Source organism: Chinchilla lanigera, unplaced genomic scaffold (genome assembly GCF_000276665.1).
Source record: "Chinchilla lanigera isolate Chin_1 unplaced genomic scaffold, ChiLan1.0 scaffold00001, whole genome shotgun sequence".
In the NCBI taxonomy this organism is placed as follows: Eukaryota; Metazoa; Chordata; class Mammalia; order Rodentia; family Chinchillidae; genus Chinchilla; species Chinchilla lanigera.
The window spans coordinates 2,287,403-2,308,568 of NW_004955402.1; the positions used below are offsets into that span (position 1 = coordinate 2,287,403).

General features: G+C 37.7%; 1 protein-coding gene across 1 annotated transcript in view; it reads right to left on the reverse strand.

Moving 5' to 3' along the window:
• Positions 1-21,166, reverse strand: part of Vapa (VAMP (vesicle-associated membrane protein)-associated protein A, 33kDa) — a gene marked incomplete in the record, with an annotated part of 35,214 nt that overhangs the window by 13,155 nt on the left and 893 nt on the right. Inside the window, 3 exon segments of the mRNA XM_013514923.1 lie at positions 2,461-2,541; positions 2,872-2,975; positions 5,584-5,736. Of these exon segments, the coding sequence (XP_013370377.1) occupies positions 2,461-2,541; positions 2,872-2,975; positions 5,584-5,736 (338 nt within the window).

Genomic DNA, 21,166 nt, shown 5'->3' on the forward strand with positions numbered 1-21,166 from the left:
GGGGAGGGGAGGGGAGGGGGAGAATTCAAGAAAACATATCACCCATACCTACCATCTGGATTTTATTTTCATCTCAATCTCAATTCAAACTGCAATAATCCATCGAAATTTAATGAAACTGATTTGTGAGACAATTTGAATGCTGCATGGATAGTTTGTTATTAATAATACATAAAAATTTGAAAGGCACAATTAATAGTATTAATACTAAAATTCTTTATCTTTTTTAAGGCCTTTGAAAGATATATGCCAACAGTTATAGATGAAATTACATGACTTACCTTAAAATAGTGAGACGAAGTACTGGGGGTTTAATGAAATAATAACCATGAATAGGGATTTATTGTACTTAACTCTTCCTGCCTTCTTTTCTAGCTGTTCTAATGCCCATTTTTTCCAAAATAATTGTTTTTGTTTTTGTTTTTTTTTCCGATACCGGGAATCAAACTCACGACCTTGCACTTGCCAGGCAGGCGCTGTGCCACTGAGCTAAATCCCTAGCCCTCAAAATAATTTTTTAAAAATCATGATCTTTACTGGAGACTTTGTACAGTTTAATTACAATTTCTACCACAAATACAAGTAACTCAGTTAGTGAAAATACATTCTAATGCTAGTTCAAGACTCAAATGCAGATATTCTCTGGAACATTTGCAAGTTATTGAATAGCCCTGGGCTTATGCTTATGGGGTGGGGACTCTGGGAACTGTACTCTGTGTTCCAACACTCAAGCAGATTCCCCAGGCACTCCTGAACGACCACAGCACACTGGCCCCTCTCCTTCCTGGAATGGAGTGGCTGGCTCAACAGCACGCTATATTATTCCCCTTAACTTTGGGGTGTGTTCTAAAGCAGGCAGAGCTACTCTTAACACCATCAAACAATGGATCCAGCTATAATATAACCCCAAGCGTATTTTTTTCCCCAGAGACAGGGTCTCACTTTGTACTTCAGGCTGGCCTTGAACTTCCAGCAATCCTTCTGCCTCAGCTCTCAAGTACTGGGATTATAAGCATGTGGCACCACACCCAGCCTCAAACTGCCTTATACCCACAGCACAGGAAAAGCCTAAATATAAGGCAGCTTATTAAATTAGTGTTTAAAAAAAATTGGGCAACTAAGTAAGACAGTATCCAAAATGTAATAACTTGCTTTAAAACAAGACAATCCTGGGCTGGGGATATAGCTCAGTGGCATTAAGCGCCTGCCTGGCAAACACAAGGTCGTGAGTCCTAAGACTTTGTTATTAGTTTCTTCTTTTTGTTCAATTAAAGCTATGCAGGGCCGGGCATGGTGCACGCCTCTCATCCCAGCACTCGGGAGGCTGAGGAGGCTGAGGAAGCTGAGGATTGTTGCAAGTTCAAGACAGCCTGGGCTACAAAGTGAGCTCAAGACCAGCCTGAACTGCATAGTGAGACCTTGTCTCAAAAACAGACAAAAAAAAAGAAAAAAAAGAAAAAAAAAAAAAATCTATGCAAGCTATTACTTTCCTGGCAGCCAAGATAAAATGAAAGTAAACTCCAAATGGGAAGCATTAAACATGCCTTTTGGGGGGGGGGGGAGTAACTCACATCCCTTAAAGGGATATTTTAAAAATTCACCAATTTTGCTAACACCTAATTATCTTATCACTCAGGAGCTTTTTCATTTCAGCTTTCCTGAAAATGTAATACAATAACTGAGCATGTGTACTGAATCTGCACACTTACTTTTCAAGAGGACAAAGGATCCTCAGGTGAAAGCAAAAGTCATGTCAAACTGTCATCAAATTATGCCAATGATACTTATCTAAATTACTGTATATACTAACTCACACACACAAAAAAAACCAAAAACTTTAACTTTTTGGTCACTCCTACAAATTATAAGAAAAAATTCAAATTTGCAATCCAGAAAGGAGACAGAAGAAGCGACTACAGCCCACCCTATGTATTTACAGACTACTGGCTTGGTGTTTACTAGTGTTGTTAGTCTAACTAAACATACATAGTTGTCCTCATCCCTCAAACTGTACTTGCTCTTACTAATCAATAAGCAAATAAATTACTAATAAAATCACATAGATTCGGATAAAAAAACTGAGCAAAGTACTTGAAAGGGGTCAAATCTGGAATAAAATGCTCCTCCGTATAAATTAAATCTTTTATTCCCAGACTGTCAATATATAGTTACCAAAATGCAGCTTGTCTCTGTTCTCTAGGTATATTTAGGTATATGTTTAGTTGTTTTTTTAAACTTCTCTTTAAAAAAGCTTCAAGTGGTTTAAAAAAAAAATTAGAAAAAATTGATTCTCCCCCATCCTGCATCTTGGATGTAAAAAATAACTTATTTCTTTCTTCTTAGACAAACAAAAATGCTATGAAATGAGAAACGTACATCAAGCTTTTTAAACTTTTAAGTCTCATTAAGTAGACTAGCCATATATAGTCTGATGTTCAACAACTTCCATTTTCTACTTACCAATTTATCATTTTCATTTGGCATTTCAAATACACATCTCAATTTAGAATCCATTAGTTCATCAGGTTTTGCCTCTTTCCACTAAAAGCAAACAAAACCAAACGTGAGACACGGAGGTTTCACTGAAGAGACACGTAAGACGTGGGTATGGCCCGTGGGACACTGGGAAGGTATGTGGTCAGGCCAGGGCACGCTGCGACACTATGGTGGTCACCCTGCCACTCACCCACTAACGCCACAGAAACGTTAGCCGACCATGTATGTTCTGTCAACGTCTGATGAAATCACACTTGACAGCCCACATTTTTTTTCTTGTATTTTAAAGACTGTGTTTTTCTGTTAAGAGTTAAACAAAAGCCACAGCTCAAACTGCATTCCCCAAAATAAAATCTGTTTAATTTCTACACTTACCACTGCTTCCATATCTGAAGTGTTTGGTGGAGCAAAAATTGTCTGTACCATAAACTTGTGTTTGCTCTTTTCATTTGGATCATAGTCAAAAGGCTGTAGCATTACTAAGTAAGAAGAAAGGACACATTATATTGTCGTCTGCATGTTTATCATTCCTATTATCTATCACACAAGCTTTAAAAATACCAAGATGAGTTCAAGCTACCACATACTGCATTATTTGCACTAATGTTTTACAATCAACTTTATGACTTTCAATTATTTTAAAATTGTTCACCTTTCTGATTTGCTAAGGCTTTTAACAATCCACAAATTAGCAAATGAGTACAGTACTTTAAAAGTAGGAACCTGTGGCTGCCTTCTCTAAACTCAGTTTGTGAAAATTTTCACACCTTGGCCAAGGAGACAGCTCAGTGGTACAGCACCTGCCTAGCAAGCGCAAGGTCCTGAGCTCAATTCTTAACACAAAAAATTTTTCACACCTTTGCCAACACTGAATCCTGTGTCTGTAAGAGTAAATTAAATCCAATAAACTTTATTAAAACAATTTATAAAATGCGTTTATGGGGGCAGGGGATTTAGCTCAGCGGCATAGCACTTGCCTGGCAAGCGCGAGGTCGTGAGTAAAAACAAAAAAAAAAAAAAAAAAGAATTTATGCTTCACTTTAATATTTAATGATAATTTTAATTTAGACAACTGAGGTACTTACAGGAGAAATATTTAGTGACTTAAAAACCCATTGTCATATATTATTTTAAAATAATTACCTTTTCTAAATGCGTTTTAAATGAACTGCAAAAAGTTTATTTGCTTAAATTTTATTCTAAGAAAAAAAACACAAAAGAAAATCATATAATTTCTCAGTATGGAGAATTCAGAGTCCAAATAATTTTTCTGTAAGTATTTTACAGCTTCAGTAGCCTCTAAGGGGGTTTATTAAGGTTCCCTGTGGTAATAAGTATTTATGCACATAAATCCAAGGAATAAACTAACAATTGTTAAATTTATGCATATGGTATAGAAATTACTTCCCAGGGCTGGGGATTTAGTTCAGCAGCACAGCGCCTGCCTCGCAAGCCCAAGGTCATGAGTTTGATTCCCAGTACCAGAGAAAAATCAAAAAAAGGAAAAAAAGAAGAAATTACTTCCCTAACATTTTATTCCTGAACTGTCAACACTCAAAAAAAAAGGAATTAAGCAAATGCAAGAAACATCAATTACTCAAGAAAATCTTATCTATAAGGTATATCTGAGAAATCTATCAATCACTTAACAGTTAACCCCAAGCATCACTCAGGCAGTGCATTTGTTTACGTACTGATTGTCCCATGCGTTGCTCAGGCAGGTGTCACTTCAACCAGTTGATTCTTGTATTGAATAAATGTGATAAAATTGTTTTTATATTTCCTGTTATATTATAAAGATTAACCAAAAATGCAACTTTTTGGCTATCCTGATGCACACCCATAATCCCAGCTACTCAGGAGGTAAGGTCAGAGCACAAGCCTGAGGATGAATCCGTGAGTGTTCCTATTCCCCATTTTTCTACAACACAGTGGAAGCCGTGAAGGACTGCTACAAAGACAGGTTCTCCTAGAAGCCACACAAATCCTCATACGGTCTTCCTACTTCTTAGCTGTGTCAAAAGACTGCTAAGGGATACACTCATAGGAAGAATGAGGGACTGCCAGAGAAAGAAAGAATGTTTCCTGAGGATGCTATGATACCAGCATAGATTTTACAGCACAAGTAAGTGATCCATACACGGCAGGAAATAACTACACCTTTCAACTACAGTGTAAGTAAACACATAAGGGAATAATAAAAGTAAAGTTTTTCCTGGCCATGGTGAGCCATGTCTGCAATCCCAGCACTGTGAGATGCGACACAGGGGAATCTCAAATTTGAGCCCAACCTGGGCAACTTAATAAATAAGCAACAATCTGTCTCAAAATAAATACAAATGAAAATGTTGGGTATGTGGCTTAGTACAAAGGTCAGGTTCAATCTCTAGTACCATTCAAAAAATTTTTTCAAGTATAAGACACTGAGCATTTACAGTGACAGGCATAAAGATGCATTTGCTTTGACATAGTAGAAAAAAAAAGCATTATACTTCTGTAAGCAAAAGAATTAGAACACAGACAAAATTTCTCAAGTTGCATGTAACATACAACACATCTAATCCTAAAAATAATAAAGGCACAGAATGTAATGAGCTGTAAGAATAAGGACTACATACAAAGTTTTAAATTAACAATTACTGCCTGGGATATAGCTCAGTGGCAAAAGTGCCTGCCTGGCAAGCGCAAGGTCCTAAGTTCGATTCCTGGTACCAAAAAAAACAAAAAAAGAAAAAGAATGCTGGAGTCCTCCTACATGTGTGTCTTTGGGCTGGGGAGATAGCTCAGCAGCAGGAGCGCCTGCTTGGCAAGTGCAAGGTCCTGAGTTCTATTCTCGGTACCAAAAAATAAAAAATAAATTAACAGTCACTTACAAATTAACAATACACACCTCCAACACACAAGATGAGCATAGGAATTTTCTTTAAACAGTGTGCACATGGCAAGATAATATAACAACATCTTTAAAGGCAAAGCCAGAACAAAAAGTATACTCCTACCTCGAACCACTATTAGATAAACCGAATTAAACATGGTCATCAAATGTCAAAATTCAAAACTATATAAGTTCAGAACATGATTTGTTACCTGAAACAGTCACTGTCGACCCTGGGTCAATAATTCCACTATTGGGCCTCACACAGTACCGGCGAGGTGCTGTAGTCTTCACTTTGAAACATACTTTTCTATCTGACGGATTTCTCAATTTAAGATTTGTAGTGACTACATCTGTGAAGGGGCCTGTGGGATTTAAAAACAGAAAAAATTTAACTGGAGTCACAAAAACAAAAACATAATTCAAAATTATATAAATATAGCCACAATTTTATTTATGTATTCATTCTATACACATATAAACATTATCAAATAGCCAACAGTGATAACATTTCTTTCTCCAGGTGGTAAGCTTATAAATGAGGTGTACTGGCTTTTCATTTTCATTCTGGACCATAATTCACAAAAATCTCTACAGTAAACATAGATTACTTCCACTTTTTAGAAAAGTGTTCTGGAAATTTCAATCTACGAACTCAGTCTACAACTGTTACTCTTACAGTGTGTTCTTACATTACTAAAAATATCAGAATTCTCCAACAGTCTTCAAACAGTGGCAAAAATCTCTCTACCAGAAGACATTACACCCTAGAGCAGTAGTGCTCCCATTTCTCAATTAGATTTGAGACTTATTCATTCATTCATACTGTTTGGTAGGTGTTGGTTAGACACTATAAATAGAAGTTTTTAAGCTTTTAAATTTTGGTTCTGCACCCAAACATAAAATTGGCAACCCAAAAAGCTGGTGCAGCTGTCTGAATTAAATATCCTCATTTTTATCATTTTATTAATCCTCATTAATATCCTCATTTTTTAAGAGATGTAAAGATTACTGCCATTTGGTACTTGGCTGAAGAAAAGCCTAAAGACAGAGATGTTACGCAGGTTAATTTAATTTTAAAATGAATTTATTTTTTACTTTGGAGACAAGGGATAAAATATGTCCAGATAGGAAGCAAAACCCCCACTATTACCTATTCCAAAAATAATTTATAATTATTTCAGGGGGTGGAACTGAGAGTATAACTCAATGGTAGAGCTCCTGCTTAACATGCCAAGGCCCTGGGTTTGATTCCCAGTGCTGCAAAAGACTAAAGAGTTGGAAGGCTGAAAATAAGGGATACTTACTATAAAAGGCCTTTTTTTAAAAAATAAATCTTAAACAAGAACATCTTTAAAACTTTAATATATTCATACTATGGAAGTCCAGACTAACAAACTTGTCCAACTATGCTAGACAGTTTCTATTTCGCTGAGTATGAGAAAACTGCCAAGGCAAAAACCAGAAGACACAAAAGGAGGCATTAGGAAGTAATGCAATAAGAGAAAATCCAAAGTAAATTAAAAGGCACTTGATTTAAGTCCTAAGGAGTATCATGCCTCTCCTGAACAAAACGGTTAAAAAGACCTGATGGGCTGTGGTGGAGCCCCGGAGAAGTCTGCAACAGGATTCCTGCTGCCTGTACTGACAGTTGGGGAGAGGACACTAACTGGTTGTGGGGTCCCAGTGCGATGGGAGGCTGGAGAGAAAACGCTACAAAAAATGGCTTTGGCCCCAGAGGGCTCACTTGATTTTTGACAACCCTTAGGCTGTTAACTACTTGTTAGATCCTTCTTGCGTATCTCTGTCTTCCTGAGAAAGCTCTTCTAAGATACCAACATGTATTACAGCAGTCATTGATATTTTCCTACTAATCTATCCATAACTCTGTAATGTTTGTATTGTTCCTATCCTATTTCATAAATGGATGCATGTTTATTATTATGTTTCCTACAACAACCATTGAGAATAGTTAATGATTATTCAAAAGGTCACTCATGTATAGTTCTATTTATTTTCTTTTGAAGATACCTAAGTAGAGTACAACAACTATTGATAATCTCCTACCTCTTTTGTCTGTAACTCACTATTACTTGTCTATTTGTTTTCCTGAGAAACCATCTTATAGATAACAATATGTAAAACAATAACCATTGATAATTTCCTACCACTTTGCCTGTAATTTGGTAAGCCCCCCCATTATTGTTATCCTTCTTACTCTTTAAAATAAAAATAAATAAATAAAAATAAATAAAAAGACCTAATGAAATCTACCTTAACAGATCCTCAGAAAAGAGAAGTTATATAACACGTGGAAATCATTACAAACATAATCCTTTACACAGTAATGCCACTCACGAGGTAGTTCTGTTTGGCACTAGGACAGGGTTTGGGTAAGGACGAGACACACAGATACAACAGACAGCAGATGTTCTACAACACTTTGCACATCTCCATACACTATTATGCTCCCATCCCAGTGAATCTTCAAATACATCTCCTCCTGTAGTTTGGATCTTGAATACCCTCAAAGGCCCAAATGTTTAAAGTCTTGGTCCCCAATCTGGCACTACTGGGGAGTGGTGGTAATTTAAGAGGTGTGGCCTAGTGGGAGTCCTTAAATCCTGAGGCCTGCCCTGGAAGGGGATATGAAATCCCAAGCCCTCTGGCTCTTTTCTGCTTCCGGGATATGACTGTTTTTGCTCCACCACACATAGCAACCACAATGTGCTGCCTTGCCTCAGGCTCAGAAACTGGGCCAAGAGACTGCGACTGAAACCGCTAATAGCTCCCTTTTTAAAAATCTCAGGTTATCTTATTATTGTAGCAGAATGCTGACCAATACACCTCTAAAAATTCCTACTGTTAAAAGAAAGAAAAAAAAAAAAAAACCCTTTCCAGCAATGTAACCATTCTGTAAAACAAAATTTTGTTCTTTTTTTTCAAAACTTTAAAGAGCTAAATTCACCACTATAGGAAGTTATTCCACCAACAGCCATGACACTCACGATACCTTATTCACCAATACATCTGTATTTGTATCAACCATTCACAGTTGACATATTTACATATGTAATTCTACCAATATGCACAAATATTCTTATTTTGCCTTTACATCAATGTTAAAGAAAAACTGTCAGCATTTAGTAATTCTTATCTTATTCTTCTTAAATCTGAAGTTATTCATTATAAATAGGTTCACTCTTTTTATGTCTACCATTGTGGCCATGCTCAAACATTTACACATCGACATGTCTAACTTTCTCTATATTATTAGAGCATTAAAATAAAATTTTAATTGTTTGTGGATAACTTTTATGTAAAAATTTCATTTTGAAATGGTAATTAGCCATTACAAAATACAAACTATAATAATGGAATATGGGGTCAAATATGGTTAAGGATCACTGCATTAAACCAAAAGTCTCCTCATTTACTGAATGGAATTTTAACTTTTGCAATGCTGAAGTGGTTAAGCCACTGAGAAAAACAACTAAGTCATCACTATAAAAGTCAGATTATGGAGAACTTTGCAACAGGATGAGAAGACAGTAACTAGTAGAAGGCACATGAAGGGCTTTTCTGGAATGCTGACCAGGTCTATTTCTATCCTAAACGGTGATTGCATTTTTTTGGATAATTTGTACATATTTCTTGTAGGCCAAACAATGAAAATATTTTTTAGAAAGGATGATTCTTAATGTAACCTTAAAAAAACTGAAACTCCATTGTTTTTAAAGTAATTTTAATGAGAAAGTGAACATCTGAAGCAATTTATACAGGAAACAAATATCCTTAAAAATGAGGTAAAACCTGTCATTTGCCCAAAAGGAATGCTTAGTTTATTAAACTACTATTGAAACCATGGATTTTAAAATCACCTGACAGTGAAGTACACTAGTCTGCAATCAATGCTATATACTGTCTGATACGTATTTCCTGTGTTGAAGGTGAAACGTCCTTTTTCACGATGCAATCTTTTTTTTTTGGTACCAGAAATCGAATTCAGGACCTTGATCGAGCTTGCGAGGCAGGCACCGCGCCACTGAGCCCTGACAATACAATCACATTCCACACAAAACCACACACAAGTTTCACTGATTTACACTTTTACTAAAAAAATTTACAATTAAAAAACTCTACCTTTTAATTATATAGGTTGGCCTTTTTTAAGCATATGTATTTTCTAATACTAAATACTCTTGACTAAGTATTCTGTAAGTCTCAATGCCATTAAGCCAAAATCTTATTGCGGGACCCAAATTCTCACAAACACACACAAATCTGACGTATACAAATAGGAACAAAAATGTTCTGATGTAACTTTTTGAAAAAAAACACAGAACCTGAGGTTTTACACACTCATCCTACCCTTACTAAAAAAGAAAAAGCAGAAGTCCTAATGACAAAGCCTGGCTGCTCTGCTCCAATACATAAATAATGCAGCTGTAGCAATGCAGGTAAAGACTACTTCAGTATGTTTCCACAGGCTTCAGCAAGCTAAGCATGCATATATCAGTGATTAGTTTCTCGGTTACGTAAGGGTTATACTACTGCACATGTATTAAGTTATCTTTAACTTAAAATAATGATGCATTTCCAGAGTAGCAGTAGCAATGGCAGTAGTAAAAGCCTTGGCAATAACACATTTACTGGGCACTCACCAGGCATCAGTAACTTTGCGTAAGTTGTTTTAACCCTTGTAACAAGTCCACGAAGTACTTTTATTACTCATTATTCCTGTTTCACAGATGATTCAGCTCAGAGAACCTCAATACTAGTCCAAGCTGATACAACTACAAAGCAATGGAAGTGGGAAATCAACCAGGTCTCACTCCAGGGCCTGAAATCTAATGAATTGTGTAGACTAAAGCTAGCTGTATTTATTTTGTATTTCATAACCATAGCACCTAGCTCTGTGAAGCATTAAAGCATGAAAGTGAGGTCAAATGAGCAATATTTGAAAAGATTGTTAAACATATTGTATTTCCCTTAGTCCCATAAGTCAATGCTAAACATTTCCTGAAAAAAGTACCAAACACAGAAAATATTTTAAACACTTTATAACCAAACATTTACACCACAAACTTTAAAAATGGAGTCACCTGATTTACTTTTTCTACGCCACACTGAAATCAAAGACTCGATGTGAGCACGCCCTGTGAACACTGCGTCTCTGTCTTGTTCGCTGTTGTGCCCCTGAGCCACAACGATGCTTGGCACAGTCGGTTACTGAAAAATATTACTGTACAAATATTGTTGGGCAAATAAACAGACTGCCACTTTTTGGAAAGTCATATGAGTTCCATTTCTATTCAAAAAGACCTAGTTACTAAAGTACTAAAATAATCTATAAAATTTCATTAACATAATTACAAAACTGTGGATCGTAAAGCAAAAGCAAGACTTTCATTAAGCCTCTAATACTTAAAAACTTTAAAATGCTTACTCCTCTTGTTATTAATAGTGTACTGTATTTTCAATAAACATGACCTAGATGTATTATGAAAAATATTATGAAATCCACTTAATACAGTAAGGTGTAATGATTTAAAAATAGTAAGTTTTCCTACTCTATGGACCCACAGAAAGTCATAGATAGAAGTTAAATACGCAGGGACCATGTCTTTTATTTCTTCCATACCATTTATATAGTGTAGTATTGTTCAGGATATATAGTTAAATATGGTCCATTATCTTCACATTAGAAGTACTTAAAACAATCTCTTCATTCCTTTGAAAAACCTCTTGAGAATAAAGAGAGGCGAGTTTCTGTTACTGATGTACTGACTTTTTTAAAAATGCAAAATGTAGTGTGCTGACTATGAGGCTTACACTCTAAACCACAAACTACGTAACTGACTGGGCAACTAAACCTCTCCAGCCCAGTCTCACCCCTTTCATTTTAGAATAGGCAAATGATTTCCAAGGCTTCTTCCAGTTCTAAAATTATGTGACATTAGGAACATATTTACAAGCTACCATGTATGTAACTAAACTTGTTCCTTTAAACCAGAATTTTGAAAACAGTATCAAACATTCATGATAACTCTAGTTATGGAGAACATCTCTAATATCAGAGAAAATCAACTAAGGAGGCAATGTGTAAGGCATCAAAAATACTGTCTACTGGATGCCTATACAGTCAGTTACTGCCACATGCGTTGATCTTCCTGTGAGATCAGCTCTATTTCCTTTGCCACTGAGATTGCTTATGTAGTCCTGCCTCAGTACACTCATGAAGGACCCCACAACTAAAGCTCATGTGTAAAATGCCCAAGCGTTATGCACATAACCGATGCACATCCTGCCCTATTCATTAAATAATGTCTAGCTTACAATACCAAATACGATGTAAATACTATGTAAATTGTTATACTGTATTAAGGAACAACAACAAGAAAAAAATCTTTATGTGTTCAAAACAGGCATAACTTTAAAGTTTCTCCAGCAACTAGTTATATCCGCCAATGTGGAATCTGGATATAGAGACTTTATGATCAACTCAAGTGTGATTTTTGTTCTTAATAGTAAAAAAATTCCTGCAAAACAAGATGGGACTCTGAAAACATGTTCAACTTTGTAATTCTGTGACACATACTTCACTTTAACTAAAATTCTCACAAGGGACTACCAGCTGATGGCAACAGTAAGAGATGCATGAAACTTCCACATTAATGTAGTTATAACTTAGCTGTTACAAGGTAGTTATAAATTAGATTTACTTTCAGCTAAACTTTGATTTGTGAATTGTGAGTGGATATGTCAATCTAAACAACAGAGATTTGCAAAGATTAATAAATTTATTTGGACACAACATTCAATGCAAACCGTATTGTCTTAGTAAACAGTGTGTATTTAAGTCTGAGGAAAGGGAAGTTTTAATGGCAAAAAACAGAGAATGACATATTTGAAACAATAAACCTCAACTACAACAATCAGTAACAGGAATGGCATTAGTCCAAAGTTGGGACAGACAGTTGTGGGGCAGATGCCCTTGCAGAAGTGTTCACGGTCTAAGGCTACAGGGGTCTTTGCTCAAGGTTGTGGTTCTGGTAATCCTCTATGGTAATTACTGTTGTCATGCCATGCTACTAGCATCCTTTATAACCTCCTGGCTTGATTTATTATTCTTTGGTTGGTGTGGGGTTTGACAAAAGTCATTTCATTCTGTTTCTGACAACTTTTATAAATGGTGATAAAGATTCATTTGTTTTCTATTTATCTTTATATACCCTCCCTTGTGCCAAAAAGACTTCATGCTGTGTAAAAATGCTTAAGTTATTAAGGAGACATACACACACACACCAAATTTAGCCTTAATCTCCCCAAAAGAATCAAGTTAAATAACTAAATTATTTTAAGTTTTTTACCTTACCATAAGCAGTACACATTCACTGTAGAAATCTTAACACAGGCAGACACAGTGGCACACCCCTGTAATCCCAGCACTTAGGAGGCTAAAACAAAAGGATCACCGTGTTTTCCAAACCAGCCTAGAGTACATAATGAGTTCAAGGACAACCTGAACTACACTGCCAGATCCTGTCTCAAAAAACAGAAACAAAAAGTCTTCAAACACACAGAAAAGCAAAAATATGAAAACAAGATATCCAAATCCTAAAGTAGAGATAAGAATGCTAACATTTTCTTTCTAATCTCTTTCTTCACATACTACCATAAACTCATACTTATGCAACTTTTCAACTGTGGGATCAGACTGTCACCAAAGATCAGCTTTTCACTAAAAGTAGGACAACTGGGCCAGGTGTGGTGGCACATGCCTGTAATCCCAGCACTTGGGAGGCTGAGGCAGGAGAATAGCTGTGAGTTCAAGACCAGCCTGGCTACAAAGTGAGCTCAAGGCCAGCCTCAACTGCATAGAGATCCTGTCTCAAAAAGAAAAAAAAAAAAAAAAAAAAAAGGACAACTAGACTTTAACAGATGTGGCACAATACTATCTATGAAATATTTTTACCACAAAATATTAAAACCTGAATCTAATCAACCCTTAAACCCAATTTAAAACTTATAGGAAATACATGTGAGACACGTCCAGAAGAAGGGTAGTTTTATTGGACAACTGGCACAGTCTTTAACAAACCAATGACATAATTAAAAAAAAAAAAAGAGGCACTGTCTAAGATTAAGACTTAGATACAGGACAACCAAATGCAATGAAAAAATGAAAAAGCAACTAAAAAGAAACTGGAGAAATTTCAAAAGACTATTAGATGCTATATTAAAGATTTATTGTTGGTTTTAAATAACAATGGTATCATGACTATGCAAAAAAAAAGTCCTTCTTTGTCCCTAGAAATGCAAATTCAAGTACAAGGCGTAAAACCTTTGGCTGTGCAAGGGCAGAAGGACTGGGAGCTGAGCCTAGTCTAGGCAACTTAGTGATTTAGAGACCCTGCCCCGCCCCCAAAAGGAGGGAGGACTGCAGCTGCAGCTGGAGCTGGAGCTCGGTGGGAAGGCCCTGGGTTCAATCCTCAGTACCAGCAAACACACAGAAGCAAACAAAAACATACAAATAAGCATGGTAAAACATTAAGTCAGGGACTGGGGATTTAGCTCAGCAGCAAAGTGCCTGCCTGGCAAGCGCAAGGTCTTGAGTCCGATTTCTGGTACCGGAAGAGGAAAACAAAAATTAAGTCACTAAATTTAAATTATGTTAAAGCAGATGGAAGTTCTTATGTTTTTAGGAATGTTTGGAAGTTTAAAATTTTTAACTGAGTAATTTGAGTCACATTTCAGTTATAATAACCCAGTAGTAAGCAGTCCTTTCCACCTTCAGTTTTCTTCTAAGCAATTTTTTTATGCTTGAAAAAAAGCAAGGTCCCTCCACTTTTGAAAGGCTGGTCAGTCAAGTTTTAAAATAAAAATGCAACAAGAAAAAGATCAAGAAGTACCTATGAATACCAGCACTCAGGAGGCTGAGGCAGGGGGATCATTGAGAGTTTGAGGCCAGCCTGGGCTACAAAGTGAGCTGAAGGCCAACCTGAACTGCAGAGCAAGACCCTGTCTCAAAAAGACAAAAAAAAAAAGAGAAGTGCCAATAAGAAAAGAAAAAAGGTGCCTATAATAGGCTCCCTTCACAGATCATTTCTGCATGGTTCAAAGTCTCAAAAACCACAATGGTGATGCATGCCTGTAACCCCAGCACTCTGGAGGCTCAGGCAGGAGGATCACAAGTTTGAGACCAGCCTAGGGAACAAAGTGAGTTCAAGACCAGCCTGAACTACACAGCGAAACTGTCCAAAAAAAAAAAAAAAAGGCAGCCAACCAAAACAAAAAAGTTCTCAGAGGAAATTTTAAAGGAAAGGGTGATGGGAGAAATACAGTTGGAAGACAGAAAGTAGCAGATACAGAGTATGAGTAAGTCTAGAGAGCTGATGTACAATATGACCTCTACAGGTAATAAAATTATGCTGTACTTGAGATTCCTGCTAAATGAGCAGACTTCAGGGGCTCTCCCCACAAGAGGAGGAAGTGAAAGGATGAGACACAATAGTGTCTATATGTACATGTAACACCTTCATCATATGTACACATCACATTGCATACCGTAATCATGTGTGCACCATAACATCACGCTGTATGCCTTAACCATATACTGTGCAATGTTTTAAAAAGGAGAGAGGATCGACTTGTACAGCACACCAACATTACCAACCCTAACAATCAAAACACAGAGAACTTTAAAGAACTTAAATTAATCCAAGTTTTCCCTATTTTTTTTTATAGCTGTTGCTTTTTTTTGGAACCCTCCTTACCCATAGCAGGTTTGTTCCACAACCCACAGGAGAAGCCTGAAACTGTGGGTAGTACCAAACTCCATAACTTCATGTCTTTTCCAGGTCTATCAAGCATTCATCACACACTGGCCTTAACATGTACAGCTTTGTGGTGTGACAGCAAAATCGACATGAATTTCTCTTTTTCTTCATAATTTCACAGATTCTTTTTCATAGGGTAGATCCTAGCAATCTCAGCATATGACTTCGTCTTATAAAGCTGATAAGGTTCACCTTTGCACTAAAAGCAAGCACTTTATGGCCGCTCTTTGACACATCTAGGCATATCTTGAACCGCCAGCACCACTACTCTTGTTCGCTGGGGCCAGTAAGTAAAATAAGGATTACTTCAGCACAAGCAATGGGACACCACCAATCTGATAAGGAGCCAGCTGCTGACTAACATGAGCAGCACATCCAAGGTGGAGATGGTGGCCAAAGCACTTAGGGCCCAGGCAGAAGAGAGCAGAACAGGACAAGATTTCACAAGACTACTCAGAATGACATGAAATTTAAACTTGTGTAAAAATTTTCCATTTAATATTCTAAGACCAAAGAACAGAAAGCCATAGAAGGGGGAAAGAGCTACTGTGTATCTTCCTACATCACAAACACCATTTTTTGGTACTCTCCCGTCATACAATCAGAACACCCCAAAAATTACCTAGTCCTATCTTTCACTTTACAAAAACAAAAATGAAGCAATCTACTCAAGGGATAATTAACTCTTCATAAAATACTCCATAAATCATTTTCTGGAATTACCACCTACATACAACTATATGCAACAGGCAGACAAAAAAGCCAATTCAGACGATATCCAAGACAAAAATGGGAACTACAGTGAAATCATCAGCCGTCGTACTAGTTCCATCAACGTTTTTTCGACAATCACTCTATGATTCAAATCTTGTCACTACGTATACAACAGTAAAAGAAACAGGTACATCATTAAGTAGTTCACAGTAGTTTGGGAAGAAAACAACAAAGCGAGCACAAGCTTCCATAGTGTCATGAAAAAGGGAGAAACCAAACTGCCCTGAAAGAGTATCAAAGACTTCAGAAGAAAAGTGATTCTTGAACTGGAGTCTGCCTGAGAAAGGGGGGCGAAAAGATACCAAGCAGAGCTTATGCAAAGTCTTCCAACAGCTTGGGAGCATTTGAGAAAATGGTTTCTTAACATCCAAGGCTATGGGTAGCAAAGAAATAGCACTAAAGTTAAGAGAAGTAGGCAAGAGACTTTGGACTTTTCCAAGTACACAATGGGAAAACAGAAAATACTTCAGCTTCTTTAAACTAGGAAATATTACCACCAGATTTTCCTTTTGCAAACAGTAGTTCCAGCAGCAGTGTGGAAGTCAGACTGAAGAAAGCTAACATAAGAGAAAAGGAGACAGGTCTGCTGGCCAGGAGAGAAAAGATGTAAGATACCTTTAACTATCCCAAATCCAGACCCTTTTGAGTGTAAGGACCCAAACACATCTTCCATACCTACTCAGATCATAAGCTTCCACTTACCCTCCCACATAGCCCCAAATAAAATGCAATTGATCCTCATCCAGACATCTGGGGGTTCCTAGGTGAGCGAATGGCACCAACACCTGGTTTACACAAGCAGAAATCTCAAAACCGTATAGGAAACCAACCACCCCTGTTTTCTCAGGGCAGATACCAAAGAGTCTCACTGGTTTGCTCTCCAAACTTTTCAACATTTCTTTAACACACTGTCTCAGTCCAAGAGATCACCTCTTGCCAGGACTGCCATGGCTACCTAATTCATCTCTTTCTCTTCTTAATCTACACAGCCACTGGAAGTAGTAATTATAAAGCAAATGTGATGATACTCTATTTCCTGCCCGTTTACTGCCCCTCTCCTACACAACTTAAAACTACCCCTTGGCTTAGGATAAAAATGAAACTACTAACCTGCCCTATAAACCAGAACTAGATTCATCTTGGTTATTTCCATTACTGTCACACTGACCTCTTTCAGCCTAGTAAATGTCTCACATTCCCTCCTACCACAGCACAATGTCACATGTGGTTTCTTTTCTTTTTCCTCTAGGGAACTCCTTATTCTTGGAATCTTACTTCAATTGTGATAGCCTTCTCGCCCAGATCGAACTCCCCTACTTTAGATTCTCATAGTACTAACAGACATCTTTATAGCTGTGTTTCGTTCATCTCCATACTGGATTAGTGTCTATCTCCCCTGATAGAACTGCCCCATGAACACAGGGCAGTGTTTCCCTCACAACTATAGTTCCAACACTCATTCATCACACCTGACATATAACAGATGCTCAAATCTAATGCAATTATACTAGATAATCTTATTCAGGTCTTAACGAATTCTTAAAATGAATTTTGAAGTCGAGCTGTATTACAGGGGATAAGGATTATCTGAGAAAGAGAAACAGTTTAATTATTACATGTGTAGAATGTTTCTGGTATGAATTATAGTGATGCCTCTAAAAGATAAAAGTAAAAAATACAGGAAGGGTAGGCTTGAGTATTTTTTTTAAAAGCTAAGAATGTGCTGATTTTGAATTATCTAAAGAACAAATCCAAACAGTCAATAAGCTGTTTAGAGTGTATATTCTTCTTAACTCTAAGTTCTGAATTAAAATGCAGATTTGGGTGTGCGCCACTATGTACAGAGAGCAAGGAAAAGAAAGAGAAAACTTTCTCAACAAGGAGAGTTCAGAGGCGGATAAAGATGAAACCCAATCAGTCTCAGAAACACCTGCATTTAAGAAAAAGGCCACAAACAAAACCAAAATAAAGAGCAAAGAAGAAAATTACAAAATAATGGTGCCACACAAATTTTTTTAAAAGCCTCAATTTCTAAAAAGAACTGTCTTGTTGGTAATGTTCACTGTCAGAGGGGTCAGGTGAGATAACAACTGGACATGATTAATGTGGGTGTCCATAAGTAACAAGTCAGAAAGATGACCACAAGGGTGGAGGAGTGCACAGAAGGACTGTAAACATGGACTGTTTTCCCAAGTAGTCCTTCTGCAAAAGAAATGAAGGACCAGGAAGGACAGAGACCAGAAGCTCGGTCAAGAAAAATTTGTTTATTTTTAAAAAGCAAAACTTCAGCTTATTTGTGTTAAAAAGAGTAAGCATAAGTATTAGTTTACCTTAACCACCCAGAACAAAGGTGCCCAGAGCCTTGGACATGAGAACAGTACAATGCAGAGGAACAGGTGTTCAGAGGGAGCACGTCGGGCAAAGACCCGTATGCCATGCTAAAAAAAAAAGCAGATCAGACTTTCATCCTGTGAACAATGTATCTGCCACCTTTTAGGAATGAAGTAGTAAGATGGCATTTATGTTTTAAGGAAATGGGGCAAGGACACCAGAGAGATCTGGTAAAGCCAGTGTGAAACAGGAGGCACTTCTAAGGAACCGTCTGAAAATGTGCTAACCACCCAGAAGTGCAGGAGTCTGCATCCTCCAGTGAGCCCCTTCTCAGCGGTGTGCTGCGGTCCAGACATGCTCACACGGCCACCGCCATCCCTGGGTGAGTCAGAGTGCTTGGTCTTTGAACTCTGTATTGTCAGTTGCGACCCTGAGCACAATACTTCTAATAACTTTTTTTTCCTGTCCTTGATCATTGAAAGAAAGAATATATTTGAAATTTATTTTAGGATTTTCTAAACTTTCTTTAAAGTTTTCTCCAAACCTGCTAATGGAAAAAGTAAAAAGCTGCATAACACGAAGGAAGAAATTTTATACTGTTTTTATTAAAGCAAAAAATCACTTCACATAAAATACCAAATTTCAAATATGAGAATCAAGTCCTAAGTCAAATTACTGCCAGAGTTTAAACAGAAGTTAAACAAAAAGAAATATCTCTTTTTCTTTATTGACAAGCAGGACATTTACCTCAGAATTCATTATATTATCATTAAAGCACTTCTGTATATTGACTACGTGAAACAATACATTTTTTAATAAAATATTGGAGCATGGAGAAAATGAACCACTCTTACCTACATCTCCAAAACTGTACAACGTACTGAGATTCATCTCAGATAATCTTATGTATGTAAAAGGAAAATCACCCAATCTCAAAATGAGCAAATGAGTTGCTCCTAAAGAATCATCTTACTCAAATGTAGAATTAAACACAAACACATGACAACGAATTTTCAAAGTTATCTTGTAACAGACCTTCACTTAAACTAAAAGTTATGGGTGACTGAAGACAAGCCAATTAAATGATTTTAAACACCATCATCAAACTAAGCACAAGTAGACTGTGGATTTTAAATGTCTCACTGCCCAATGGCGAGCCATTCATCTAAACATAAGAAATTTCCACCAAGCAGACTATTTACATTCCATTAAGAGCTAAACACTGAGGAAGGAATCAACCAGGAAGGGTCAGCTCCTATTTCAGCCCATCCCCTTCACTCCCCTAGAGCTCCCTGGCCCACCTTTACACACAAGTACACAACTACAGACCCTGAAGCACACACCAAGCATTCTCACTTAGGGCCTGCTCACACACCGCGTAGCTCTCTCTGTGTAGCTCTCCTCAACTGAAGAGCAGCCTCTTCCTGAAAGCTTCCTAAAGGGAAAAGTGGGTCTCACAGGCCTGGCCTGTACTACCCCAAAGAAGTGAACTACATGGACAAGTCACTGTGTAGTGTTCTTGGTTGTTCTTTCACTTCTCTCCTAAGTAACTGCGCAGCGTTTTGGCTTTTAAAAACTTGTCCAGTATTATTAATCTCTTACTAGGGCAACAACTCTATTTCTCTAGGGAGAAACCTTCAAACTCTGTGGACATTTTCCTGTCTAAAACTAGTTTTAGCGTCTGCCAATCCTGGCACTCTGAGATGCTAAGGCAGGAGGACCCCAAGTGTGAACCCAGCCTGACAATCTCAGTAACTGAGTGGGAACCTGTCTCAAAAAAAGTCGGGATATAGCTCAGTGTGAAGGCACTGGGTTGAATCCCCAGGATGCGGGAGGAGGGGAAACCCACACTACTTTCACAGGTTTCTAATTCCCAAAGGTAATTCACACATGGTTATGCAGTAGAGAAAATCTGTTCTGTAAACTCATCCTATCAAAAAGTAAAAGAAATTACTCCTGAGAAAACACACCTTAAAGCTTTTTCTTAAACTGAAGATAGTATCTATTTTGGTAACAGTAATTTCATGGCCAGGTGTGATGGCCCAGGCCTGTAATCCCAGCACTTGGGAGGCGTGAGGCAGGAGGATGGCTGCGTGTTCGAGGTCAGGCAGGGCTACAAAGTGAGTTCAAGGCCAGCCTGGACTACATAATGAAACCCTGTCCCCAAAAGAAAAAAAATTTCGTGACTCTTCAAAGGTTTGCCCCTCCCCCAGCTAAAACTGTAAAATCACGCAACACACAAACTTGCTGCCACAAAATGCACTCAGTACACCTCGAAATATTTCTCGGGAGTTTCCTTAAAGCCTTGTCTTTCACAAGGTGTCTTTCACTTACGTGTCCATTCAGCATAACTTCTAAATACACTAAAACGCTTGCCCAACGCCAGAACATAATTTTTTCTAAATTCCTAAAACTACCTGAATTTTTTCTACGGAAAACTATTTTTCTATGGACATCTATTTTTTCTTCTGGACCTAACTTTACAGAACAATAATGGATATTTTTTTCTCTTTTAAAACTAGAATTGTCATGCACCTCACAAAAACTGCTGTCATCACAGCTCCTCAAATTAAGACCGCACGCTGACTTCCACGAGGGGATTCACTTTACGCTTACTAATGATACGAAGAAACTTGCTTTCCGGTTAGCGCTTCATGGTATCCATAGCGCTTTAAAAAAATAAGAGGGCGCTCAGCTGAACTCTTCTCTTGAAGTGCCCCACGGATCGGGGAGCCGCGAAGCTGCACGCGACCGGGATCGCAATCGGGGTGGCCGACCCAGGCAGGGCTCAAGTCCGCGGGCGGGGGCCGGGACGCCGCCGGGTGCCCTCGGGGCGCGGCACCGCCCG